Raw genomic sequence first — 23,869 nt, 5'->3', positions numbered from 1 at the left:
GCAGATAAGTGGGATATGATATGGATATGCGAGTACTAATTGTATAAAAGGTAGCTACTTTCGGTTGGCTGGCATCCAGTCGTAGCTATACAGTCATGGCTATTACTCTGGGGTTGCTCTTCTTCTTGGCCCTTGGCTCCGGATCTCTTGCCCAATGGCCGCTGGCACAACAACCAACTGGAGGAGAATTCCTGCAGCCTTACCCCGTGGCTCCTCCGCCGCCGCCTCCAACCCTCGCCCGGGATCTGGATGAGATTACACGTCTGATTCAGTTCAAGCCTCTGAATCAGCTGCTGGCGCGGTACCTGATCAACGATGCTCAGTTCCAAGCCTTCGTGAGGATTATCAACAGCAACGCTGGCTTCACGGCCCGCTGGCGTCTGCTCTCGCAGCCCGAGCTCATCCTATTCCTACAGTGGGTCGACCAGCAGCTGGTGGCATCAGGCGGTGCCTTTGAGATGGAGGAGCAGGAGCTATCCGTCACTTTGTTCAACCGCTTCCCCTACTGGTCTGGCACCGTTTTCGGCTGGCAGGGATTCCTGAACGAGGCGCAGCTCTACTTTCCCCAATATGCGATTCGAGCCCACATCGACGCCAAACTGTTGCAACCGGGCATCTTTTCCCAGTTCTGGTCAAGACTCCAGGCTCTGCGAGTGGTCTACGAACGCTGGCTGGCTTTGCCGGGTACTGTGCAGGTTGTGGCGGACCTGACGCAGGCGGGCATCGACACGGCTCAGTTGGATGGAATTATACGCGAGCTCTTCGGATGGAATGTTGCTGTCAATCCAACAACCACTGCAGCAACTGCAGCACCAATCTCGACGCCAGCACCTCCCACAACGATTCCAGCTGCTGTGATCCCTCCGGGAAACGGAGCTCCAGTGGGAGCACTCCCAGTTGTCTAGAGTGGTCAATATATCTATCGTATATTTGTATGATCTTTGCACTAGCAACATTCGGCCGAGGCCTTTAACAATGAATGGGAACTAACTACATCTAAATCATTGGGCGGTCCTTAGAACTTGAGTTTGCCCAAAGTGTCGGACACCTTCTCGGTATTGGCAGCTGGCTTCCTCTTGTTCTTGATGGGGGACACGGCTGGCTTCGGCTTCTTGACCACCATATCCTTATGCAATGTCTTGAGAGTGGCATCCACCTTCTCCTGCTTGGCCTTGACAGATTCTTTGATCTGGAATATTGGCATTGATTGAAGATGGTATCCTTTGGATGCTGTACTAGCCAATATGTGAATCCTCCACTCACCTGCTTTAGATTGCCCTGCACTTCTTTGGGCTTCTTGCCCTTGCCCTTCCTGTTGTCGGCCACTTTGAATAGATTCTTGGCTTTCTTTGATTTGTTTAGCGGTGTCTTCGGCTTCGCTGCAGGAGCAACCTTCTTGTTATTGGCCTTGTTGCGACCCATCTGCAAGTATTCAAAGGAAGAGACGCTGTTTGTTTACTTCGCTTTTTTAAAGGAAACTTTATTGTAAAAACACAACTCTTAAACACATTTCACTTTTGTTGCCGCCACCTCAGGCTCAACTTTCTCATCCTCCGCGCACCGCTTGCGTACGTTATTGGCTTCGGCTTCCTTTGGCGTGGTTAGCAAATGCCGCGTAAGTTTAAAGGATACCCTGTACATGTCTTTATTTGGCGCTACATTACGCACAAAGCTAATGCCCTGAAGCTGTTTCTCGTCCAGTGCGGAAGCCAGATTCTGTTCCACCTGCGCCCTCACTAATGCTTTGGTATTCTCGCCCTTGGCGAACGAATATACGTGAACAGTGGGAAAGACAACAGCATCGGAGATATCAGCCAGCTCGTTGTCTGTGTAGAGGCCGCGAAACGCATCCAGGAATTCCACAGCCATGGCTGGGAGATTCATTGTTATGTGAGTGGCATACGAAGATGTGTCCGTCGAACGCAGTCGTTGCAGCAGGTCCGCCCGCAGTTCCTCCAAAATAAACTCTCTTCCATCTTTGTTGGACATTTTGATGTTAGAAAGGCACTTGTTCCGTTTCGCGTTGTGCTGCAGCCAGTGGAAACTGACGGGGTTCAGATCGTTAGCCAGGACATGGCAGCGCTTCTTCGCCGCCGGCACGCTGAACGGCCCCACGCCGGCAAACACATCGTAGAGAACGTCTCCTGGCTGGAGCAGTTTAACAATGCGCTCGTGCTCGGTAGATAGGCGGGGGTTCCAGTAAACCTTGGAGAAATCAAACTCGAAAGGAATGCCATTCTCCTTGGTCTCCACTTGGTACTCGGCTTCTCCGCATATCAGCTCCAGCTGGAAGTTCCGGTACGTATTGTCTATGGAAGACGCTTTATTGACTACCGTGCGGCAGTTCGGAAGCTTGTCGCGCAGCACTTCCCCTATGAGCTGCTTGTACGGCAGGAGGTGGTCGCGCAGGTTCAGATGCACGATGTGTCCGATTCGCGAGTAGGATGTCATTCCCTCCTCCTCCTCTGGGAGCACACTCTTTAGGATTTCGTTGGCGCTCCAGTTCTCGTAGTTCAACTCAAGTTCGACAAAGCTGAAGTTCTCCTGCGTGACCTGCTGCTTCTGAAGATCTTCTGTGGGAAGGGATTCCCAGGCTTTTATAGGCATGGGGTGCAGTAGTATCTCCCGCGACTTGTCCACAGCGCGCACTGGATGCATGTGCTCCATTTTGAGCATGAATTTCTTGACCAGAGGGATTACACGTTGCACCTGCAGCTCGGGCACTCGCAGTTGGGGAACTTGCACACGCTTTTGGAACTCCGCACGCTGGAGCTCCCGCATCCCCCTCACCGAGGCGGGCGGCAGCAGCTCTGAACAGTTCATGTTTCGAAAGTAGTGACGTAAACGGGTGGATATAATCGTTATTTGTAGTACCTCCAGCCGCGGCACAAAAATCATCTAAGCACGTGTGCCCTCTGTGTTTTAAAGGCTGTGTGTTTAGTGCGTTTAATGTTAGTTTTTATGGTGTTTTTATTTTTCCCAGCTGTTCAGCTCTCTTGCAAAGCCCTGTAAGTGCACAAATTCTTTCAAAATACCTTTTAAATTATTGCTAAGCTGGATGTAATTAGTAAACAAATCTAAACAAACTCTCAATTATTGAAAAAAATTAGTTTAACCCATCTTACACCCCTCAATTTAAACAGGTGAACAACTTGACTCAAACAGCGGAAAACAATTCTGTTGGCAAATTCTTCTTATAGATCCATTCTGCCTCCTTGCTAAAAAAAGAAAACTGAAGTGCAGTAAAATTCATCAAGTTTCGTAATTTTGGAACCGTATATATTAATACCCACTGGGTTCTACAAAGGGTTAATCGTTCTCTGTCCATGATCGGAAATCATATTCGTCGATTTTTATATTCGGTTTGATGTTGCCAACTAGGTAGAACACTCCGCACTAAACATAGAATTTTGTCCGATTGATGAATCAATTTTCTACGTGAATGGATAATTTTAAGTACACTATTTTATTTTATTGTGTCTAAAATAAGGTTTAAAAAAAAGATCAACAAAAATGGCTATTCTCGTACATGGTAACTACACGCTAACTACAGTTATGGTACATATGAACTACATATTTATGGAATTTATATACCCTATTCTTTTATTTAATGTCAAAATTCTGTTTTATGTCCAGTTCAGATGGGTTTCGGTGCCTCCAGGGATTCGGGGGCTATCGCCTGGTACTTGGATGGTGGGTCCTGGAGGTGCAAAAAATACAGACAGCACCCTGGACAGCCTGCAGCACACATGTGCTGTTTCTCCAGGTGGACAAATCGAAGCTATACTACATTACCCGTAATGCAGGAGTTTGTGTTTTGCACTTTTTTCCCTGAGCCACAATTTTAACGCGCCAAAGATTAATTTTTGATCAGCTAGTTTTTGCTGTTACTAGTGGTAATATTTCACAGAAATGTGCAGAACATGTTGCTACCACTAAGCCCCTAGCCTTATGCTATATAAAAAAATCGAGTTTTGCCCAAAGCTCAATAGCTCAATAACTCAACTTTGGCTTAAATAGGGTATTAGATTAGAATTTTAGTTGATCCAAATTTATTGTTGTTTTTTTTTTTAATAGTAGATTGGTGTGTGTACTGTAAAACGACCATTTTTTGCCAAAATGTCAAACTTCAGCAATAGCGTGCGCTCTACAGCACTTTAAGAGCCTTCGGTGTTAACAGTCAAATGATTGGCGCTCTGGTAAGTTTTGGAGATCAAAAGCTTTTCAAATCATCTTGCTCTTGTCGATCGGATCGCTGCTTTGGGGCCCAAAGTTTCGGCTCCACTGATATGTGTCTGGAGAATGGAAATCATTCGCGTGTGTGCAGCCAACTGTTGCTGTTGTGTATTGCCTTGGGAAAACCTCCTGCCCACAGAGACAGAGACCCGTTAAATAGTGTCTAGTTTTTAGAGTCCACTTGATCCAATTAATATTTCCACCACATCCACCATGATGAACAGCCTGAAGAAACTGCCCATGCGTATGGTAAGCGCCACGCCTACAACCAATCGCCAAATTGTTTAGCTAATTTAAATGACATTTCTATCAATTCCAGCTGGTTAACGCCGCAGCACGTCAGCAAAATGCTGCCATGTCCTCGGCAACTGGTTTGCCCCCACCTCTGACCTTCCTCACCGAGGATGAGAAGATGATGAAGGAGACTGGTGAGTGATTCCTTTGTACACTGTGCACAGATCTAAAGTTCTAGGGGCCCCTGTAATTTTAACTGTAATCCTGCTTTGATAAGCAGTGAATTCTTTCTTTTAATTTTTCGACTTTTCGTTCGACGAATTTTAAGATATTTTTTTTATTGTGTGCCGCTTGTTACGTAACTCCAAGCATCTCATATGGAGGCTGTTTTTATTTATTATTATTTGAGTAGAAAAGTCTTGCTGCAGTTTGGCCGCTCTCAAACTATTATTATTTCTCTATTTTTCGAGTTTTTTCATTTCATTTTTTTTTTTTGCTGATAAAGCTGTTTAGTTAGGGGGTCCGGTCCGGTCTCACTGCCAGATAAGCACATTTTCATGTTGATAGTGTGAAAAATATCAGTTAATATCAGATTGTGTGTTTGGGGCATTTTTACTATGATATTTTTATTTGAAATAATTTTTGGAGAATTTTCTTTATTTTGTGCAGATTTTCTTCTCCATTCCTCCATTTCTCATTCTTTCTACATAAAAGGCACTATATAATGGATTTTATTGAACGTTGAATAAATTTACTTTGTCATGTCATTATATATTATATAATTTCTGATGCCTTAAAACAGACAAACACATTCCGCAGGATAATAAAATTCCTGTGAAAATTTTACTTTCCAATGAGCAGTGTACATACTATATCATTCTGTATTATCCTCGAAAAAATTACCTTAAAGTGATCTCCCGCACCAAAAAGGACATCTGTCGGGCAGGATACGTAAAGCTTTGCCAAAAAGCTGCCAACTTGGCAAGTTCAAGGTCTTGTTTTATCACTGTGTTTTGTTTCCAACTTTCTTATCAGGGTTTTTTTTCTTTTATATATTTGAATGAGCTTCAATTACTTACAGTTTCCATTTAAAATTCACGTTGAATTTTCTTTTGACTTGCAATCAAAATGTGGGCAAATTCTCACCCAAACACACACGGTCTATATATAGGTTTCGGTGCTGGCTGTCGCTTCAGTTCCAGCTTTAGCCGCCGTCTTTGTATGGCTGTCGTTGGCGCTGTCCGTTAAGGGGGAGTATCACTATACCGTCCACAATGCGAGTTTTTCTCTCTTTCACCGAAACGCGTGTTCGAAGCGTGGGTGGGTTCGTGGGTGTGTGCAAGCTTTTCCCTACCTTTTTCTCTCACACTTTCTATGTGCATATGTCTTTACTTCCATTTCCATTTTCACGAGTCAGTCAGCTGTTCGGTTCTGGTTTGATGTCAACCAAATAGCGTTACACTTGTGATAGATCAATAAATGCGACTGTGCCACGCCCCCGCCCAACTGTAGTCACTGTTCTAGTGTCTACGCCGGGCAATGGTGTGTGTGGCACTTGGTCGGCGCACTCCCCTAGAGAGTTGACTCAGTTGAAGGTGGCCCCCCTGGGAGTCACCGCTATCCACCTGATTCTTAGTTGGGGAGCAGACACTTCTTTTGCATATTTTACTTAAAATTTCGCCTTGTTAGGCTTATCAATCATTCAATTGGTCTCAATCTATATGGTTCTCTATACCTATACGAAGTATTTGTGTATAGGTACAGTATATGGTCTGATGGTTGCGTAATCTGAGCTGCATGCAAAATAGTGGCTAAGTGCATGATTTCAAACTGGTTTTCCTAACAAGCAGACCAACTAGGTACAGTAGGCACAGGTATTTATATATAGTTTATTGATCTAAGATCTCACATTAAGTGTTTATCTTCCTTGCTGAAAATGAGCTAAATTGGTCAAATACGCAATAGAAACATGTGTTAGATGCCTAGAGATGCCTAGATTTTCCGAAGACGTCGTACAGTCTCCAACAAAACATGCAAGGAACGAATACAGTTACCTCAGAATCAAATGTGCTTAGTGAGCAATATAATACTCGAATTAAAAGAGATTGAGAGTGTAGTATAGTTTCCTGTTTGATAAGACTCGACTCCCCCTTAAATGCAGGGGCCCTAGAGCCCTTAGTTCCACGTCACAGCTGTTAGAAAATTGCCCAGTCGCACATATGGTCGGAGTAACTACAAAAATATATTACTAAAATTAATTATTAAAACTTTCCTCATGATAAGTAAAACATGACTGCACTGACCGCAGAAATAGGAACAGGTATTAGAGGGTAAGGCTGTGAGAACTTTGGTGGGTGTGTGCCAGTTGTTGGATTTTCTAGCAGCAGGCAGCAGGAAAAAATTAATGCTTAAAAAATATCAATAATAAATACGGAGAGAGAAGCAAAAGAAGAGACCAAAAGATTCAGATATAGAAAGGCACGCGCAGAGAGTAAAACAGAGAAATGAGAGCCGCACGCGATCGGAGAACAGAGCGAATCTGCTGATAAAAAAGACACACGCACTACCCACACATCTATCCATATACACATCCACACATAACCGTACATAATGCACACATATATGTATACATATATATATATATATATATATATGGAATACCTCAACTTATACAAACAGAGCCCCAACAACAAACATACCAGGCCCCCCTGTGAAAAGAGGAAGAAACCCAGACCAGTTTGATTAATTTTAATGTTTTGTCAAAGAAAACGTGCCGTTGAAAGTTCTCAAAAGCTCAACAAAAAGCTTAAACTAACAGCTTTTTTATACCGATCAACGAAGCTTTCAGAAAAGCTGTCTAAAATTTCCAATGCTAAGAGCTTTAAGCGAAATTTCTTTTAAAAAATGCGAATTTACATTTAAGTAAACCAATTCCAAATTTATTGATTACTAATTTCAGTTGCCAAGTTGGCCCAGGATCAAATCCTGCCTCTGGTGAAGAAAATGGACCTCGAGCACAAATTCGATCCTTCGGTGGTCAAAGCCGTCTTCGACAATGGCCTGATGGGCATTGAAATCGACACAGAGCTGGGCGGCAGCGGCTGCAACTTCATGACCAACATCATTGTTGTGGAGGAGCTGTCGAAGATCGATCCCGCGGTAGCCGCCTTTGTGGACATCCACAACACGCTGGTCAACTCACTGATGATCAAGTTCGGTAACGCCGAACAGAAGGCGAAATATCTGCCGAAATTGGCTCAGGAATACGCTGGCAGCTTTGCCCTGACCGAACCCGGTGCAGGCTCCGATGCCTTCTCCCTGAAGACTGTGGCCAAGAAGGATGGCTCTCACTATGTGATCAACGGCACCAAGATGTGGATCTCCAACTCAGATGTGGCTGGCGTCTTCTTGGTCTTTGCCAATGCCAAGCCAGAAGATGTAAGTTCTTATCTATAGTTATAATCTTTTCGATAATCAAATTATCGAAAGAAAGATCTCTAATGGATCATTTTATTATATATTTAGTAATTCATAGACATTATAGACAATTATAGACATTTTCACTATCACCTCAATTCCATTTTCAAATTGATCATTAGCCGATCGCTTAAAAGATTCAATATTTTCAAGAACAATTTATGAACGACTGGCCGCGCAGCTTATCTCCAAAGATCAAAGTTCATCTAATCGAAGATCAAGCGTGAACGAGCTTTTTTTGATTTATTAAGTAATCTAGTACTGATCAGTGTTCTCTCTTTTCTCCAGGGCTACCGTGGCATTACCACCTTCATTGTGGATCGCGAGACCCCCGGACTGATCGTGAACAAGCCCGAGGACAAGCTGGGCATCCGTGCCTCCGGCACCTGTATGCTCACCTTCGACAATGTCCGCGTGCCCGAGGAGAACATCCTGGGTACCTTCGGACATGGCTATAAGTATGCCGCCGGCTTCCTGAACGAGGGCCGCATCGGCATTGGCGCTCAGATGGTGGGCCTGGCCCAGGGCACCTTCGATGCCACCATTCCGTATCTGCTGGAGCGCAAGCAGTTCGGCGAATCTATCTACAACTTCCAGTCCATGCAGCACCAGATCGCCACAATTGCCACCGAGATCGAGGCGGCTCGGCTGATGACCTACAATGCGGCTCGCTTGCAGGAACAGGGTGTGCCCTTCCTCAAGGAGGCGGCCATGGCCAAGTTCTATGCTTCGGAGGTCGCTCAGCGTGCGGCCATCAAGTGCATTGACTGGATGGGCGGTGTGGGATTCACCCGCGACTTCCCCCAGGAGAAATTCTACCGCGATGTGAAGATCGGCGCCATCTATGAGGGCACCTCCAACATGCAGCTGAGCACCATTGCCAAATGCGTCAAGAAGGAGTATTCGGGCTAAGTTCAGAGAAGCAGTCACTATGATCCTAAGTCGTCGCCCCTATACACAAGCTGAGATATCGTACGTCAGATACGTCAAGTGCATTTATGTGAAGGAACTGCTGGAACCTTAATCGGTTATCGGTTTCTTCCATGTTACCATAGCATTTACTAACTAGTTTTTCCTGTTATATTGTATCAAATACAACTACATATATATCTAAAAGTATATTTCAAAAACCATTCTCTTCTAATGCGTATTTCCGTCCGTTGTGGTGAAGGCTGCCAGCAGTATATTGATCACGGTGATCATGAACACTCCCATTACCAGTAGTTCATTGGTTCTCGCATAGCGCCGACGCTGACAGCGCTTAAGACGTCTCTATGGGGTGGAATGGGGTATTATAAAGCGAAATATGTTCTGTTAGTGGCAGACATTGACTTACTTTAAAAATAAGCATAAGACCTACGAGCAGCTGCAGGCTCAACGAGAGTATCACCAGAATCAGGCTGTATATGTAGGTGGAGGCCTTGTCGTTGTAGGTGATCAGGAATCGCAGTTGGTTGGCATTCGCGGAGAGAAGAGCTATATCCATGAGGCCTTCATTGGGGGAGAGACGAGTGAATATATTTTGTGTTTGTATATTACTGACTTACCTTCAGCCACATTTTTATTTGTGGCATAGCTATTGCCACCCGATAGATCGCTGACTGATTTCCTTGGCTTTCCTTGCGCTGCCTCCACTTCATTGAGATTTTTTGGCTCAACCAAGTTCTCCGCCTTCTCCAAATCCCTGCCGGAGCTGCAGCACTGTCCCGTTGCAGTGCTTGAGAAACTCCCCTCCGAGCTGGGCGATTCCTCCAGGGATAGTTCCACATCGCTTATGTCCATACTAAGACCCCGTTTAGTTCCAATGCTGATCCAATATTAAATACTCGAGTCTGTCTTCTGCGAAAAGCTTTTTGCGACCAGTAGTAAACATTGAAACTTTTGAGGTCTGCGGTTCCCTTTGACTGATAAAAACAAAGCGAATGACACTGACCCGGCTGGACAGCCAACGGGCGGCGATATGTAGAGCACAACAGACCTGACCCCATAAGCCGAAAAGTATCTCATTAGTTTGGGTACTCCTTAAAGTATGCAACGTGAAGTTAAATCGAGGTAAAAATGTAAGTAGAATGAGAAGCTGAATGGGATCCAAGTGTAAACAAACTCTTCCTTCAACTTGCGTAATGCGAAGTCAGCAAAATGTCACCATAATAACCACCGAGGCCCTGAATAAACAAGGCCCAAACAAACTCAAGTATCTATGGGATACGAAACGAAGTTTGCACAACTGTAAGACATCCAAGGCTCCGCTCTCCGCTCTCCGCTCATTCTACGTTTATAGGCTCGATTTAAAATTGATGGGTAAATCGGGTTAGGTTAACGTTAGCCTAATTGTATCCAATTATAGATTGTATGACAAACTTTTGAAATGCACAGACAGCTGTCGCAATGGGCGCAAGTATGGAGGACATTCATTAGCAGGTGAGAGGGTTGCTATGAAAGTATTAACTATCCGAACATATATTTATTTTTATACAGCAATTTCTGCATTTTAACAATAGGAAATGTATCGTATGAACGTACGGCATTATCTAATATCCACAATTGAAATCATTTTGTATAGGGATATCTAGGTACTCTTTCCTTTGGTAACATTACCACCTCCTCTCGCTGTTCGTGTCGCATTGCAGGACCTAAACGGAACAAGTGCGTCACGCGAAGCAAACAACTGTTTGGGACTCCGCGCTCCGCTCTCCTCTCATCGACAAGCCACTAAATCACCCGTTTTTCGCCCTCTCTTTTCTCCCCCGCCAGACAAAATGGTTACGCTCCCACACGCCGGCTCCGGCACTCTCTGCCGGTCGTACTCTCGTTCCCACTCTCACTGCCGCTCTCTTTGTACTTTCTAGCACGTGCATTTTGTTTGCCATTTTGGCTGCCACGCTTGACACCCCCACACCCCCACGCCCCTTTCGCCAATGTTTGTTATGCCGTGGAGCTGTCTGAGCGCTTAGAACGCTCTCTCCAGCGTCTCTCTCCCTCTTTGATGGCTCAAAGTGTATGAATATCAGGTGGGGCACAATCAGCGTGTGCCCTCACGCACTCACTATTTGTGTGGTGTGTGTGTTTGCGGCCGGCACAAATACCTCACCTTTTTATAAATACACTCTTTGGCTCACGCTGCCCGCACCGGCCAGCACCGGCTCTCTTGCGGCTTCATTCATGCTGCAGCGGTAGCGGCAGCAGTAGTATTTTATAAAGATAACGTTGCACGCATGCTCAAAACTCAAGTTGCAAACAGGCTTTGTTTGCCTCCGCTGGTCTTGGTAAGGTCTGGTCTGGGGTCTGTTCTGGGGTCTGCTCTGGGGTCTGGCCTGGGGTCTGGCTCAGTTCTGTTCCGTCGGCCGAAGTGTTTAGCAGTCATTTTTTCAGTTCGGCATTTGGTTCTAAGACTTTCTCTCTTCACACTCTCGGCCGTTCTCGGGCTCGCTCAACCCGGCTAAAAACAACACAACTGTGAATGCCGAAACGTAAACTTTTCATTGATTTTCTTTCAGTGCTAATTTAAGTTTTGTGGATATATGTATATTTAACACCTAAATATAAATAAACCCCAACAAATGTGTTTCATCTACGAGTAGTCCAGATTACGGGGTAAGTTCCTTCTCACAGAATAGCCCACTTAGCCGTAACCGTAGCCGGATCCGTAGCCTCGTACCACCAAAAACTGTCAAAAAATCAATGCCCAAAAATTGCATGTGCGTCCGCCTTGACCTCCCTCAGCAAAGCCGCCTAAAAAGAAGGCTCCATTTTGTTTCTCTCACTCTTGCTCGCACTCTCTCTTTGTTTTCCTTTCCGGCTCTCTGTCTGCCTGTCTCTTTCTGAGCCTGATTTGACCCGGCAAAAGAAAACTGTCTATAAAATCAATAGCAAGGCCTAAATAAACCTACTTACTGTATTGCATAACCTCCACACTATTTTAAGAAGAATCTAAACCTGCCTTTGGGTTCATAGATTTGTTGGGTCATCGTCCGGCCTGGTCTGAATTGGCTAAAGTATACGTGTAATCGCCTTAGGAACGCTTCTGTCTGGGTCTGGGGTGCAAAGTTTCGCTCAACGGCTGATAAAGGTTTCTGCACTGCTGCTGCCTCCGGCTTTATCAGCCAGTCAATCCGTCATTCAGTCACTCAGTCAGTCGGTCAGTCAGTCGGTCGCCTTGGAATGCGCTTCAACTGACTCTGCCTCGTACGGGATGTGGATGGAGTGATTCGGGTCGGGTCGGTTCGTTCGGACAGTGTCTGCAGCAGTGCCGGAATCCCATTAGTGCTGCAGTTTCAGTTTTCCCAGTTTCCAAGAATATTTCCTACTCTAGCACTTCCTGGTATTTCCGCAAGTTGAACCACTCAATGAGCGATTGAACGAGATTTTCCTAAAAATAAAATTGATATATTGATTTCTTATTGATTTGCAATTCAAAACCAGCTTACCTGCATTTATAATTGGGAAATTCAGAAACTCTATATTCTATATTTAGCTGATAAACCCGTTTTCCATCGTTAAACTTGAGAATGCAGTTGATATTGCCTCACACCTAAGGTCAAATTATACGAGAAATTATTATCCGGAACGGCATTTGAAGTGTAACCAGTTTCAAGGGAGCAATAGTTTATTGTTAAGTAACTATGAAATAACACGGTTAAAACAATTTCCAAACAGATGTCTCTCTAATCTATTATCTAATGGAAAAGAGTATTCAAGCCTCATCGTAGCTAACTTTAATCGTTCTTTGTTTTATTGCTTGCATTTTTTTGTTTTTTCTTTTTGCCACAGCCTGATAAGATGCTTTCCATTCAAAACATTACAGATAAAGCCAAATGTTTCTGCCGTTGGACAAGTGTATCTCTTCTTTGAATACATATACATACATATGTATGTATGTTCATATATAATATAAACGTATTTACACTTTTTCAGCTGTATGTGTTCGGCAATTGATCAGTGGACTTTGACAAATGATTTTTGTTGTATATATGTACATACATATGTATACATATAAACATATGTATATACAAATGTGGAAATTACTCGTAGTTCTCATACGTATCTCAACTGAAAAATCTTCACTCTTGAGAGCTGATATAACCCATAGCCCATTTGCATAATCATCCTGAACTGAACGCATTTGAATTGTTGCCACTTGACTGGGCCAATGGCAATTATCTATCTATTAAATTATACGTGTACATATGCATATGGATAAACCTCTAATTAGGCAGAAAATGGATGGTACTGATACTGCTAGTACTGATGGTAGTGATAGTACTGATGGTACTGATGGTACTGATGGTGGCTTGGCCTCTGGTTCGGCTTGATTGCATTCGGTTAATGTGGAAATTTCGAGTTACGGGCCCACCAAATGACCCTATAATTACATTGCAGAACCTTTTTATAATATTTCCACTTACGACTGATGCATGCACTTTTTATTATTGATTATTTTCCAGGCTATCTATTGTGGGCAATCATTAAGCTAAACACGTAACATTCACTCAGGTAGCTAAGAAAAGCAAAAACAAAAACAAAAACAAAAATAACTAAAGGAAAACAAAAAAGAAAAAAAATAACAATGACGCCAGAGAAATCGGTTATAGCCTATATCAATCATTTGATAGTCAGCAACTTTTCATATTTCTGTAAGTACCATTTCAATAATATAAATAATTAAAATAAGGGGACACGTAGTGCAGTGGAATCCCCAATTTTTATTCGGTAAAAATCCAAACGAACAGCCTACAGCTGAGTTACCTTGATGGAATGACAGAAGCTCAATCTAAGGTTTGAATTATTGAGAATATTATTAATTGGTAGCTTGGTAGTGAAATGTGACACAGGCCTCCAATGAATGAACAATATCTATGGAAAATACCCTCAGATATCTATCAATGCGAAACAGAAACGATTGGCAGTTGTTAAATTGTCGATAAATAATTATTCAAAGCAATTTGATTCAAATACAATGGATACAAATAAATAAGGAAAAAATGCATTCATTCAGAATTGTAAGCATCAAAATATTTCACAGGATTATTTATGTATTATCTAAGTTCTAAAGAGAATACTGGAATGGCTGCATTAACCAGTGTCAATCTGTCTTCCACAGGGGACGAAATCGATGGATATCTGTATTATTTGGGCGGAACTCTGGGCACCCTCACTCTCAGTAGTTTGGCGGCCAGTGTTGCGTATTATTTTGCAACACGACCAGTACCGGAACAACCGTTAGTGCCTCTGGAAAACCAATCCCCATTGTTAGAGGTAAGCCAGAAGTGATTTCGATTAGCCATTGGCATCGCCATCGCCATCGCCTTCGCCATACCCATCCCATCAATTACATCATCGATTGCTCGATTACGAATTGTTTGTCTTGGGTTCGCTGTTTTTTCTCAGCATAGTTGCTGTTGTTGCCTTGTCTTTTCTGAGGTAGAACAGGCGAATCCCATGATGGCATGGCCAAGACAAAACCTTTGATGTGCCAGCAGCACCGCAACCATGTGCACATGTCCACAATCACGTTGGGTGCGATGCCGATGTTGATGCCGATTCCGATTTGGATTCAGATACTGATTCTGATTCTGTTTCGTTGTTGTCGTCACATGATTTTCACACTCTTTCTTCACGATTCTTTCACCAATTCGATTTTCATTTTCGCCTTGTTGGCCTTTGTTCTGTGGCCACGGCAGCACAGGCAATGAATGACGTGTTCGCCACAGTGGTACAAATGAGGATAGGATCAAAAATAGCCACAGACCCCCACGCTCTAATTGAGAGGGCCCCGCAAAAGAGCTGAGACTGAGATCGAGAGACATCTCTCTCCTGCAAAAATGTGCAACACTCTGGGATGATAATTTATCAAACGACAGCGGCACGACCACAATAAATCTTGTCATGGCTTAATTGGCATTTTCTTTTTCCCCTAATTAGCCGCAGAGTAGAGCAGCGCAGATCAGAGCAGAGCCTTTCTCCGACATTCCGGTTCTCCTCCCTATAAACATTTCCTCCTTCTGACACTCGCCGGCATCTCGTTTGTTAACATTTTTCGGCCTTTAGGCCTGTAGGCCTGTATGACGGTGTAACTGTAACGAACTCTTCCTTTTGTTTGGATGCCATGTAAATAAACAAATATTGACCCAATACCATACATATTTCCCGCGATATTTGGCATTGCCAAAAAGGCAAACAAGACGCCCAGGGAGTCGGGGGCGGTGAGATTCGACAGTAGAACAGGCTGGGCTGTCACAATTTGTTAATTGAAAGGGGAATGCAGTGGGAAGTGGGAAGAGAACGTAATTTCATTGTTTAAATAATTTGAATACAACACAGCAAACTATGTACTTTACTATAATTTGTGGTGCCAAAGGGTCGATTCTGAAAATATTCCTTATCCTTGGTTTTCATTTTAGGAATCTTGCTTCGAATCAAAATAAATATGCAGAAATTAATAGAGACCCACTTTGAACCAGCTAAAACCACTTTACAAACATTTTCATTGAATTGGATTGAATCATCTGCCTTCGATTATAATCCCTAATTCTGAATACCCCATCAAGTGTCAAACCAACTGCTCCACCTTTTCATGTACCCCCGAGTCCCCCCATGAGAATTCTCAAAAATAACAAACAATGAGATGGCTGAAACCAACAAAACAATAAGGAAATGTCAAACTTTTGACGAGACAGGGCCAACCTGTCTGCCTCTGAGCACACGTATGCACATACTCGCATGCAAATCTACAGAATAGATTGTACGTGTGTGGGGACAGCAGGGGAAAGCTTGCACACACACACAGCCGGCCATTTTCACTTGCACTGACCGTTTTCCAATACGAGACGGACCATTAAAAATTCAAAAGAGTGCAAATTGAGGTGTAAATCGAGGGGAGGGGATGTGCGTGTGAGCAAATTGGATTTGCAGGCACAGGTTATATAGTATTTACTCATAATTGAGTGCGTGCTGATTAAAAAAAAGATTATTATATTGTACATTTTTGAGGGCTGTCGACTTTTTGTTCCACTCATGGGCTAGAATGGTCCAGTGTTGTGGACCATAAATCATATACATACTCGTCCATGTGTATGTAAGTTTTGATGAGTATTTGCCGTCATCAAAAACGCCCCCACCTTTGGCCCATTAGCAACAGACCACGTCACATGCCGCCTTAGATCGCGTGCACCAAAAACAGGCAGAGCAGGGCTGGGCAAGGGAGGGCGGGGGAAACAGGCAGGAAGACAGGCGGACAGCTTGATCAAGCCAAAAAGAAAAACTACAAGACAACTACAAAGCAACAACAAAAGCAACAACAACAACAACGAAGAGACTATGAAAAACCGTTTACGAGTAAAATCAAAATCAAAATCAAATGAATATAAACGAATGAAATTCCTAGGCGAACGCTGCATTCTTCTTCACAGTACCCCCATCTCCGCCGCCCCATCTCTCTTTCCCTTTTCGCCATTTCCCTCCCTCTCCCTCTCTCTCTTTTTCTGTTTCGGTTGATACCAAATTGAAGAAGATTCTGCGGGCGGGCCAAAATAATTTTTAGCCGCGGCCAATATTTCGGCCTGCCTCCTTCGGCCATTCAGTTCGAAATTAAGCATCGTGTCGCGCAGATCGTGGCGGATCAACGGAATATATGTGCATATATTTCAGAAAAGAAGATTTTGAGAAAAAACAGAAAAATAACGAAACGGAAAACAACAAAAGCAGATAGTATATATCTGTGAAATAAACGTATTTTTTTATATATACTAAACAAAAGAAAAATTAAGAATAGAGTGGGACAGGGAGAGGGACAGGGACAGGGAGAGGGAGAGGGAGAGGGAGAGGGACACGGACACGGACACGGAGAGGTAGCGAAAAACGCACGACAATTTGCAACAAATTGACAAAAATACAAGCGTTTAATCTCATTACGTAAAACGAACGCCAGAAACCAAAGAAATAATATTCAAATAAAATTTTAACGAAAATATCAAAGAAGCAACTTTGAAGAAATCGATTTGCCAAAGTGTCCAAGTGCCGTCGTCGTTGTCATTGCCTGGGCCCCAGCCATCTGAACCCGGGCCCTCAAGTTCAAGTTCATTCGGGTTCTACGTATGTCTACATATATCACCATCCCCATCCCCATCCCCATCCATCCCCCCAGACGAACCACTGCCCACCTAAAAAAACATAAAACAGATTGTATAAAAATACATTAAACATTTTTTTTTTTTCTGTTCTAATTTGATGTGATACACTCGTCTGTGGTTTGCAATGCGTGTGGTTTCAGTGAACTTTGATTCCGATTGAGAACACCTTAATTTGAATGGATTTACGATGTTTAAGCAATGCTTCATCAAGTTTTACGATTGTTTACAGCAGAGGAGAAACTTTGGGAATGCTAATCGGAATAGTTTTGAGCCATGTGCGGATATGGGAGCGAAAAGATTCGATAAATATCCAAATTGTTTTGAAGTGGGTTTTACCGAAGTCCCGAAAGGAATTTCATAAGTACTCAGAAGATTTCGTATCTATATTTTTGGCGGTCAGCACTGCACAGCACTCGATCATAATCAGTTCCATCAATGGGAATGTCAGGAAGCTTACCTACTAGACAACCTCTCTGCATCTGCGTCTGTGTGTGGCCAACTATCTATACAGTATTTCGATATAAACAAAAGTCGCTGTGTCTGAAAGAATTTTCAATTCTTTTTGCAAAATCTTTAGCCAGAACAAAAGACCTATCTGTGGGCTAATTTAGAACCATAATAAATGTCAAGCTGAATCAGAGTTTGGGTATATAATTGAGTTATGTTATGGTTGATCTATATATGTACATATATGTATGTATCTTCAAATACATGTGTATATTTTTAATATAGAGGAATAATAATAAACAAGGCAATAAATATTGCCTTAAATAAAGGATTAGGGAATGGCAAAATAATCGAAATATCAGAGTTTAAGTTAGTTAAATTCCAGTTAAATATTCGCAGATTCTTTCTTTTATGAAAAAACTTTAAAAAACGGATTAGCATTCCACATGAAGAAAAATTCGAGAAACATATACTCGTACTGCCTTGAAATTCCCGCATATTTTCCCGGTTTTAAGTTTATTTGTTCAAGAAATATGTTGGCCAAAACATGTTGATATGTTGCAGATTTTAGCTGAAATTCAAACACAGCTCTCTGTTCCTATTCATTCATACTCTCTCTATCGCTGCCCCCCTCTGGCCCATAGTTTATGGGGAAATTTGGATGGTAACCACAATTGCGTGTGGCATAACTCAGCGAAGAATTGCTCATTGAGGAAAATGTTGGCAATTGGCATCGGCATCGGCATCCCAATGGTGTCCAAAACGCCTTCCCCCATGACTCAGGTTTTGATCTTAGCAGCTAGTACAAAAATTCTCATTTTTTTTCTGTTGTATTTTGCAAAATACTCGTCTTTTGTTTTTCCTTTTCGCTGTTTTATGCGGCCGCCCCTCACACCGCCTCTCATAGATAACAGCCGAGTGGGGAAGCGTTCTTGCCCCCAAACGAACTATTTATAAATTAATTTGGGGCAGGCCACGACAAAGCAACGACAAAGACAACGGCGACGACGACGACGAAGACGACGACGAAGACGACGCCTTGTCGATATAGCAGCGCTCGTTCCTCTCTTTCCGCCTCAGTGTAGCCTAGTCCTCTCTTTCTGTTCTGCAGCTGACAATATTGAATAATTATAAACAAAATTGAATTTGCCAAACTTGTCAGAAGACAAAAATTAAGCGGACAGGGCGGCGTCATAATTATGCTTTGGTTTACGTTTGGGTTTACCTTTCGCTTGACAAAAGGGTTAATGAAAAAGGAAAATCCTACCTTAGGGAATTTCGGATAGGAAGGACTTTATGCATGGAATTAGCAGTATTTGAGCTGATTTTGCCATTAAGGGAATTGGCCATTGGTTTGGAAAATAAATCAGGCTTTACAACCCGTCGCACATGCAAATCCAATTTGCTTCGATTTAAAAACAGAAATCTATTTTTACACGCAATAATTAGCATTTAAATGGTTCTGCGATTATGAAAGACTTCAAATAGGAAATTTGAAAATACAAAAATTTACCAGCCTGTAAATCGAACAGATGACGCGGCGGGCGGTGGGCGGTGGGCAGCGGGTGGTGGGCGGTGGGCGCCGGGCAGAGGGCGGTTCCGGCAACGACAAGATGGCCGGGCGGGCGGCCAATTGTGGGGGAAAAGTGAAAAGTGTAACAAAAAATATCGCGGGTGTGCTTGGGTGTGCCGATTCTTTTTGCAGTTGCTCGTAAGATGTGCATATTAAAGGCTGATCCATAAAACCCAGCCAGAACAGTGGTGCCTGAAAACGGAGCAGAAGTCAAATCAGTAAGACCGTGAACAAACCGTGAACCGTGAGACTCAGACAGCCGTGAGATCCACAACAAAACATGTCTTGTTGCGGTCAAATCACCAGCATACGGGTGCCCATCGAGCTAAGCAATCAGAGCGATGTGCTCAAGGTAATCCTCAAGAATCCTCAAGGAAGAGTCCCCCCAAAGTCCCCCTAAACAAAACAAAAAAACAAACTAAAAGACAAAAGAATATCTCTAACCCAGCAGCTTGACTATGCAATCCACTAATAAATACTTTATTTTTTGCTTCTTTTTTTGTTCATTATTCTTCACACACGCGCACATTTGTTGGTTAGATCATATACGATCATCGTCAAGATATCCATCACAGGGTAGGTGGGGGGCTAGGGTAGGCCTCATTACCCCGTGGGGTATGCTCTGAAAGTACTCATACTCGTATTCCGTATTCCATTCTGAGCCCCGCGTGCGTCATCAATAAATTCTAAACAAAATCGAATTGGAAAGCACTTTAATCTATGAAAAGGCATTTATTTTTGAAAAATATTTGCATTTTGCTCATTAAAATCAGCCAGCACAAACAAACCAACTTTGAACCTCCTCTCCTCCTTCCAGTCCCCAAAAGATACTTCCCTCCCATTCCCATTCTCAGTCCCAGTCCCGACAGCTGTACAATATTATGATATTCGTTCTCATACATCAACACTTTCGGGCCATTGCGGGATTTCTCTCACATCTGTGGGTCATAAAGGAAGTGCTCTTTGGCCATTTCGAATCGATATGTTCCACTTTTTTCGAGTATCTACTGCCCGACCTAATGGTCAGGCCAAGGCGCCCAAATGAAAGTCCGCTGAGTGATGGGTTTATGTCTTGGCCCCACAAATAAACCATATATCATAGCGATTGAAAGCGCAGATATTTATTGAATCGAATCTAACAATTGGGTGTGATTTATTTTTCGAGTGGCAAAAAATAAACACTGAAATGAGATTCAATCGATTGAAGACCGGCCAGATCTCAAGGTTAACTGGGAAACGGAAAACCTAAGGGAAATATTATGATTTTATGAATAATATAAGTATGATGGGATGATGTCAAATTATACTAAATCGAACTATCAATCGAGACAGATCTCTTAGAGATGGCATCCGTAGACATATCATAGAATCATCCATTCATTTTCAGCTCAAGCCAAACAAATCATGAATCAGAACCATTCTTGTGTGTGATCCCCTCCCCCCAAACAAAGCTGCTCCCACCCAATAAAAACACTTTTCCCAGATTATTCTCGCTCATACTTCTGTTTGATGTATTCTCATTACAAGATCTCTCCACTCATTGCATGAACGCGATTTCTCTCTCTCTCTCTCTGTTTCTTTTGGGGTCGATTCAATCCCATTACAGGGTCCAGAACAAATTCACGTCTCCAAGTTTTACAAGGAGTCGAAAAATGGCAAATTCGTGTCCTATATCACAGAGAACGTCCGCACCCTATATCAGACGTTCCGCGAGGGAGCCTATGCCTCCAACAACGGCCCGTGTCTGGGCTGGCGAGAGACCCTAACGTCGCCCTATCAGGTGAGTCGAGGGAGCACCGTGCCGTGAGTCAGTCTCTCGTATAACATCTCCATCCTCCATCCCGCAGTGGATCAACTACGATGAGGCGCTGCTGCGGGCCAAGAACTTTGGCTCGGGCATGCTGGCCCTGGGGGCCCGGCCCAAACAGTTGATTGGCATCTACTCGCAGAACCGTCCGGAGTGGATACTGTACGAGCAGGGCTGCTACTCGTTCTCGCTGGTGGTGGTGCCGCTGTACGATACCCTGGGTCCCGATGCCTGCGCCTTCATCATCCGCCAGACGGAAATGTCGATTGTGATCGTGGAGGATGACGGCAAGGCGGCCATGCTCCTGGAGAAGGCGCCGCGCAGCCTGAAGATCATCGTGGCCATCAAGCCGATACGCCAGACGACACTGGAGCGGGCGCGCAGTCGCGGCATACAGATCTTCTCGTTCATCGACGTGGAGAAGCTGGGCGCCAAGGGCAATCACCCGGAGATACCGCCGGCGGCGGAGGATCTGTGCACGGTCTGCTACACATCGGGCACCACCGGCAATCCCAAGGGCGTTATGCTCACCCACGGCAACGTGGTGGCCGGCGTCTGTTCTGTGATCCTGCAGATGGGCGATCATCGGATCCGCGCCGGGGATGTGATGGTCTCCTTCCTGCCCCTGGCCCACATGTTCGAGCGGTGCTGCGAGAACGGCATGTACTATGTGGGCGGCTGTGTCGGCTTCTACTCGGGCGACATCAAGGAGCTGACCAACGACCTGAAGATGCTGAAGCCCACGGTTATGCCGGCTGTGCCTCGCCTACTGAATCGCGTCTACGACAAGATCCAGAACGATATCTCTGCCTCGGGCCTGAAGCGGGGTCTCTTCAACATGGCCATGCGCGCCAAGGAGAAGGAGATTGCCCGCGGCGTCCTGCGGCGCAACGGCTGCTGGGACAAGCTCGTGTTCAAGAAGGTGCACCAGGCCTTCGGGGGCAACCTGCGGCTCATGGTCGTAGGCTCGGCGCCTTTGGCCGGCAACGTTCTCACCTTCATGCGCTGTGCCTTGGGCTGTCTGGTCCTGGAGGGTTATGGCCAGACGGAGTGTACTGGCGCCATCACACTCACGGTTCAGGGCGATCATGTGCCCAACCATGTGGGTCCGCCCGTCTCCTGCAATGCTGTGAAGCTGGTCGATGTGCCCGAGATGGAGTACTTTTCCAATCAAAATACGGGCGAGGTCTGTGTGCGCGGCTCAAATGTGTTCCATGGGTGAGTGAATCCCCAGACTTTTCCATTAAACATATGTATAATCCCCCGTCTACCATCGATTCCAGTTACTATAAAGATCCGGAGAAGACGGCGGAGGCGATCGACTCGGAGGGCTGGCATCATACCGGCGATGTGGGCATGTGGCTGCCGAATGGCACCCTGCGGATCATCGACCGCCGCAAGCACATCTTCAAGCTCAGCCAGGGCGAGTACATAGTGCCCGAGAAGATCGAAAATATCTATACGCTCAGTCAATATGTAAATCAAGTCTATGTCTACGGGGAGAGCTTAAAGGTAAGAGAACGAGCACTCAGCTTAGAATGCTTAAACCTAAACACGTTCCTCACACATCCATCTCGACACCATTTTAGAGCTGCATTATAGCTGTCGTTGTACCTGATACCGATGTACTGAAACAGTGGGCCACGGAGAACAATGTACGTGGCACACTCTCCGTCCTGTGCAATAATAAGAATGTCAAGGAACTGATCATGAACGACATGCTCAACTGGGGCAAACAGAGTGGACTGAAGTCATTCGAACAGGTGAGAGAAGTCGCCACCTCTTGACCCTATACCCTATAGTGTCCTATACGTGTGTACATGTGTATGTATAAATTATAAATGTGATTGCATTGCAGGTCAAGGATGTCTATCTACATCCGGATCCCTTCTCCGTACAAAACGGACTGCTAACGCCCACATTCAAGGCCAAGAGACCGCAACTTAAGAGCTACTTCAAGCCACAACTGGAGGATATGTATAAGCACTTGGATTAAAGCAATACCTATATACATATATACGTATACAAATGAAACACCCAAACGCAAGCAAAACAACGAACCGAACTAAAGATAAAGATAATGATTATGATGATGATGAAGATGATGCTGATAATGATAATGATAATAATGAGCAAAAGAATTCAAACGGATTAAAACATATGCCTATACCATACAAAACTGATGATAACTAAGACTACAGACGCAGATACTTGAAGGCCGAGAAACGGTAGAAGAGTCGAATTTTAAAGTTTCGTCAATTGTTAGCAACTAAGAGAAGCGCAAGATACACCAGATACAAATACAAATACAAATACAGATAAAATATAGGACGAGAGGAGGAGCACAGGAGACAGCCTTTTGACAGCCGCATTTTTACATAATTTAATCAAGAAACGAACTATTAACTAATATGTTAAATATACATATGTATTTCCCCTAACCGACCCCTTATGGTCTAGTTCAAAGTGAATAGAGCACGAATGCGTAGTCTGAACCAAAACACATACATATACTTTAGCTAACTAACACATATTGAGCCAGTTGAATAAAAGGAAAGCTTTAATTAACTATCTGCGAGTACAAGCTACACTCAGCGTTAGTTTAAAAACTTTTAAAATTTATATTAACTCGAAATTCTATTCTATTCTATTTATAATAACAAAAAAAAGATCCACTTCTTTGGACTGCACTGTCTGCCTTACAAAACCAACAAACAAAAAACAAAACAAACAAAAAAATGAAACGCAAAATTTGATCAAAAAATTGCAATAAATCTCTTAAATCTTAATAAGTAAACTTGATATGCTCGAAACAACAAACTAAAGCAGCATGATAATAATACTTTTAAATAAACAAATCTTTTTTTCTTTATGTAGATACAAAAGCAAATAATTCAAACTATGATTTGAAATAAAAATAAAAAATAATACGAATCAATGAAGTTTCTTAGACATCTTCCTCGCTCC

General features: G+C 43.7%; 6 protein-coding genes and 1 long non-coding RNA gene across 11 annotated transcripts; 3 read left to right on the top strand and 4 right to left on the bottom strand.

Annotated features, from left to right (window-relative positions):
• The first annotated feature begins 77 nt into the window (after nt 1-77).
• On the top strand, nt 78-990 carry LOC108152957. The gene has a single exon (XM_017282657.2). The coding sequence runs from the start codon at nt 96-98 to the stop codon at nt 903-905; it is 810 nt and encodes a 269-aa protein (XP_017138146.1). The 5' UTR covers nt 78-95; the 3' UTR covers nt 906-990.
• LOC108152958 lies at nt 903-3,142 on the bottom strand. The gene is made up of 3 exons (XM_017282658.2): nt 3,036-3,142; nt 1,264-1,422; nt 903-1,189 (listed from the first exon to the last, which is right to left on the bottom strand). The coding sequence occupies exons 2-3, from the start codon at nt 1,420-1,422 to the stop codon at nt 1,016-1,018; spliced, it is 333 nt and encodes a 110-aa protein (XP_017138147.1). The 5' UTR covers nt 3,036-3,142; the 3' UTR covers nt 903-1,015.
• On the bottom strand, nt 1,460-3,029 carry LOC108152956 (tRNA (guanine(37)-N1)-methyltransferase). Its single transcript, XM_017282656.2, has one exon. The coding sequence runs from the start codon at nt 2,896-2,898 to the stop codon at nt 1,501-1,503; it is 1,398 nt and encodes a 465-aa protein (XP_017138145.1). The 5' UTR covers nt 2,899-3,029; the 3' UTR covers nt 1,460-1,500.
• Nucleotides 3,143-4,301: 1,159 nt separating the features above from the next.
• Nucleotides 4,302-9,066, top strand: LOC108153425 (short/branched chain specific acyl-CoA dehydrogenase, mitochondrial). Its single transcript, XM_017283428.2, has 4 exons — nt 4,302-4,485; nt 4,556-4,664; nt 7,430-7,908; nt 8,236-9,066. Exons 1-4 carry the CDS (start codon nt 4,450-4,452, stop codon nt 8,857-8,859), a joined length of 1,248 nt encoding a protein of 415 aa, XP_017138917.1. The 5' UTR covers nt 4,302-4,449; the 3' UTR covers nt 8,860-9,066.
• On the bottom strand, nt 9,005-10,021 carry LOC108153426 (ninjurin-1). The gene is made up of 3 exons (XM_017283429.2): nt 9,495-10,021; nt 9,284-9,438; nt 9,005-9,219 (listed from the first exon to the last, which is right to left on the bottom strand). Exons 1-3 carry the CDS (start codon nt 9,727-9,729, stop codon nt 9,088-9,090), a joined length of 522 nt encoding a protein of 173 aa, XP_017138918.1. The 5' UTR covers nt 9,730-10,021; the 3' UTR covers nt 9,005-9,087.
• Nucleotides 10,022-11,277: 1,256 nt separating this feature from the next.
• LOC108151416 (long-chain-fatty-acid--CoA ligase 5) lies at nt 11,278-23,760 on the top strand. 5 transcript variants are annotated; one of them, XM_017280004.2, is made up of 8 exons: nt 11,278-11,541; nt 13,392-13,580; nt 14,048-14,202; nt 20,702-20,875; nt 20,943-22,120; nt 22,186-22,414; nt 22,492-22,665; nt 22,761-23,760. In XM_017280004.2, exons 2-8 carry the CDS (start codon nt 13,514-13,516, stop codon nt 22,896-22,898), a joined length of 2,115 nt encoding a protein of 704 aa, XP_017135493.1. In that variant the 5' UTR covers nt 11,278-11,541; nt 13,392-13,513; the 3' UTR covers nt 22,899-23,760. The 5 variants fall into 5 exon arrangements, with proteins under 5 accessions (XP_017135493.1, XP_017135494.1, XP_033243663.1 ...); XM_017280005.2 differs by lacking the exon at nt 11,278-11,541 and adding an exon at nt 12,202-12,268; XM_033387772.1 differs by lacking the exons at nt 11,278-11,541; nt 13,392-13,580; nt 14,048-14,202 and adding exons at nt 16,569-16,674; nt 19,228-19,447; nt 19,636-19,671.
• LOC117186691 lies at nt 11,325-12,014 on the bottom strand. Its single transcript, XR_004471637.1, has 2 exons — nt 11,842-12,014; nt 11,325-11,774 (listed from the first exon to the last, which is right to left on the bottom strand). It is a non-coding gene; the product is annotated as an uncharacterized LOC117186691 (long non-coding RNA).
• Nucleotides 23,761-23,869: the final 109 nt, after the last annotated feature.

The sequence above is a fragment of the Drosophila miranda genome, chromosome XR (genome assembly GCF_003369915.1).
Source record: "Drosophila miranda strain MSH22 chromosome XR, D.miranda_PacBio2.1, whole genome shotgun sequence".
Taxonomy (NCBI): Eukaryota; Metazoa; Arthropoda; class Insecta; order Diptera; family Drosophilidae; genus Drosophila; species Drosophila miranda.
The sequence above is the reverse complement of the archived record's forward strand: the minus strand, read 5'-3'. Positions and strand labels throughout refer to the sequence as shown.

Excerpts from the sequence above, each read along its gene's own strand:
- LOC108152957 (XM_017282657.2), top strand. The coding sequence starts at position 96 with ATGGCTATTACTCTGGGGTTGCTCTTCTTCTTGGCCCTTGGCTCCGGA.
- LOC108152958 (XM_017282658.2), bottom strand. The coding sequence starts at position 1,422 with ATGGGTCGCAACAAGGCCAATAACAAGAAGGTTGCTCCTGCAGCGAAG. Across the intron at positions 1,190-1,263 it reads TGCAGGGCAATCTAAAGCAG|ATCAAAGAATCTGTCAAGGC; the intron begins GTGAGTGGAGGA and ends CCAATATTCCAG.
- LOC108152956 (XM_017282656.2), bottom strand. The coding sequence starts at position 2,898 with ATGATTTTTGTGCCGCGGCTGGAGGTACTACAAATAACGATTATATCC.
- LOC108153425 (XM_017283428.2), top strand. The coding sequence starts at position 4,450 with ATGATGAACAGCCTGAAGAAACTGCCCATGCGTATG. Across the intron at positions 4,486-4,555 it reads AGAAACTGCCCATGCGTATG|CTGGTTAACGCCGCAGCACG; the intron begins GTAAGCGCCACG and ends TATCAATTCCAG. Across the intron at positions 4,665-7,429 it reads GAAGATGATGAAGGAGACTG|TTGCCAAGTTGGCCCAGGAT; the intron begins GTGAGTGATTCC and ends TACTAATTTCAG.
- LOC108153426 (XM_017283429.2), bottom strand. The coding sequence starts at position 9,729 with ATGGACATAAGCGATGTGGAACTATCCCTGGAGGAATCGCCCAGCTCG. Across the intron at positions 9,439-9,494 it reads AAATAAAAATGTGGCTGAAG|GCCTCATGGATATAGCTCTT; the intron begins GTAAGTCAGTAA and ends CCCCCAATGAAG. Across the intron at positions 9,220-9,283 it reads GTCTTATGCTTATTTTTAAA|AGACGTCTTAAGCGCTGTCA; the intron begins GTAAGTCAATGT and ends TCCACCCCATAG.
- LOC108151416 (XM_017280004.2), top strand. The coding sequence starts at position 13,514 with ATGACGCCAGAGAAATCGGTTATAGCCTATATCAATCATTTGATAGTC. Across the intron at positions 13,581-14,047 it reads CAGCAACTTTTCATATTTCT|GGGACGAAATCGATGGATAT; the intron begins GTAAGTACCATT and ends TGTCTTCCACAG. Across the intron at positions 20,876-20,942 it reads CCCTAACGTCGCCCTATCAG|TGGATCAACTACGATGAGGC; the intron begins GTGAGTCGAGGG and ends TCCATCCCGCAG.